The sequence below is a fragment of the Alternaria postmessia genome (genome assembly GCF_024291825.1).
Source record: "Alternaria postmessia strain BMP 2775 chromosome Unknown scaffold_368, whole genome shotgun sequence".
In the NCBI taxonomy this organism is placed as follows: Eukaryota; Fungi; Ascomycota; class Dothideomycetes; order Pleosporales; family Pleosporaceae; genus Alternaria; species Alternaria postmessia.
Genome location: NW_026260441.1, coordinates 1 through 2181, shown reverse-complemented (window position 1 = coordinate 2181; position 2181 = coordinate 1). Strand labels below are relative to the sequence as shown.

The following is a 2181-nucleotide window of genomic DNA, read 5'->3' as shown; positions in this document are numbered from 1 at the left end:
CTGACTGATAAGACGAGAGCTCTAAACTGACACTGAACTGACTGCCAAGCAATCAGTCAGTCAGTCAGTCTCATCAGTTTGGATTGATTGTTAGCAACTCTGCATATTTGAGATCACACAATGTAATCAGCCTCCAGCTCAAACACGGAGACGCTCTCGTCGATCAGAACGATACAGTCCGGTCTTACCTGCGGCCTGGCAGTGATCTTGTCCTATTCTGGGCGACGTGCGCAGAACAGTCCATGTTGGGAGTTATCAAGGTATCCGCCATTCCTACTCCCGCTCGCCAGGCGAGGAGTCTCGAAGCTCGCAGCAATGTGCCTCCTATGACACCGCCAATGCATGATGCGAAAACCGCTAAACTACGATCAGCGGGGCTCGCCGTGCATCGACCACAACTCACCTTACCATCTACAATCGCCAACAAGCTATGTCCATCGCCTAGTCCAACTGCTAGGGACTTGTCCAGCATCCCTGGAGATACCCTTCTAAAACGCGAGGCAAATGTCGATGCGGTTGCGATCCCGGACGGTGCAAAAATCGAGCGACGTTCCCCACGTTCGTTCCTGGATCAACCAGCATTGCAAAGCCCTACTACTGGTTTGGTTCAACCCGATCAAGTTAGCACAGGGAGTCGCGAACGATCATCGGGGACGTGTGGGGGTGCAGTCTGGACAGATCGGCATCTCAGGGCCATCCTCAATCAACAGGATCCTGAACTTTTAGGGAGAGCTGTGGCCCGATCAGTAGAGGTCTTGAATGAATTGCAAGAGAAATTCTCGCGGTATGCGGCATCGAACGTGGACGCGCAATCATGGAAGCAAGCCATCCAGAAGCTCATACCGCAAGCGGGGCGGACACGGACGGTGATCGGTGTGGTCGGCAACACCGGCGCCGGCAAAAGCAGTGTGATCAATGCCGTGCTGAACGAGGAAAATCTCGTACCGACTAACTGCATGCGTGCATGTACAGCTGTCGTGACAGAAATATCATGGAACGACAGCATGGATCCATCCGCTACGTATCGTGCGGAGATTGAGTTTATTGATCGGGCAGACTGGGAGGAGGAACTCACAGTCTTGATGAAGGACTTTCTGACTGAAGACGGCGCAGTTTCGCGTGGCATCTACGAGTCGGACTCAGATGCTGGTATCGCATGGGCCAAATTCCAATCGGTCTATCCGAAGCTACCCAGGGACTCGCTGAATCAATACAAGGTCTCCGATCTGATGACGAAGACCGATGTTTTGAGCATCCTAGGAACCACGAAAACGATAGAAACAGCTCAGGCAAGTAGTTTCTACCAACAGCTTCAGCATTACGTGGATAGTAGGGAGAAATGCAACAAGAAGGGCAGGGGCAACGACGGTGGTAGGACGAAGACGACCAAGAACACAGAGATGGAATATTGGCCGCTGATCAAGGTCGTGAGGATTTACACGAAAAGTCCTGCGCTGTCCACAGGTGCTGTCATTGTGGACTTGCCTGGTGTACACGATTCCAACGCAGCACGGGCTGCTGTTGCTCAAGGCTACCTGAAGCATTGTGGTGGATTATGGATCGTGGCTCCCATCGGCCGCGCAGTGGATGATAAGGCTGCGAAGACTCTCCTCGGAGGTTCCTTCAGGCGGCAACTCAAGTGCGATGCTGGCTTCTCCAGTGTTACGTTCATATGCTCGAAGACAGATGACATATCAGTTACTGAGGCTATCAACAGTCTAGAGCTAGACGGGACAGCAGAGCTTGAAGAACTGGGCGCCGAAAACAGGACCAGCATCAAAGGAATCGAAGATAAGATCAAAAGTCTTAGAGAATCGCAGCAAGCTTGCCAAGCCGCTTTATCCAGAACGCTCAAGGACATGGAGATCTGGGAAGAGCTTCAAGAACAACTAGACGACGGTAAGAAGGTGTATGCTCCGGTGGGTGAGACCAGCAAGCGCCTCAAGGGTTATAAGAAGGACTCAGCAAGGAAGCGAAGGCGCGTATCTGAGGAAGAATCGGACGAGAATTGGGTTCCTCCTGACGACGATGGAACCGATGATGACAACGGACTCGAGATCGCACTTTCAGAGTTAGATATCTACAAGAAGTTCCAGGAGCTGAGGAGAAGCCGGAAAAATGCTAGAGAGGAAATCTGGCAGATCAAGGGTTCGATCGAGGAACTGAAACTCCAAATAAGCG

The 2181-nt window shown here is 51.9% G+C and overlaps 1 protein-coding gene across 1 annotated transcript; it reads left to right on the top strand.

The window, feature by feature from the left end:
* Window positions 1–242: 242 nt before the first annotated feature.
* Window positions 243–2071, top strand: J4E82_011724 (uncharacterized protein; the record flags this gene model as incomplete). The annotated part of the gene is made up of 1 exon (XM_051737915.1): window positions 243–2071. A coding segment is annotated over one exon (1829 nt), but the record flags the coding sequence as incomplete, so codon positions are not given.
* Between the last annotated feature and the right edge of the window lie 110 nt (window positions 2072–2181).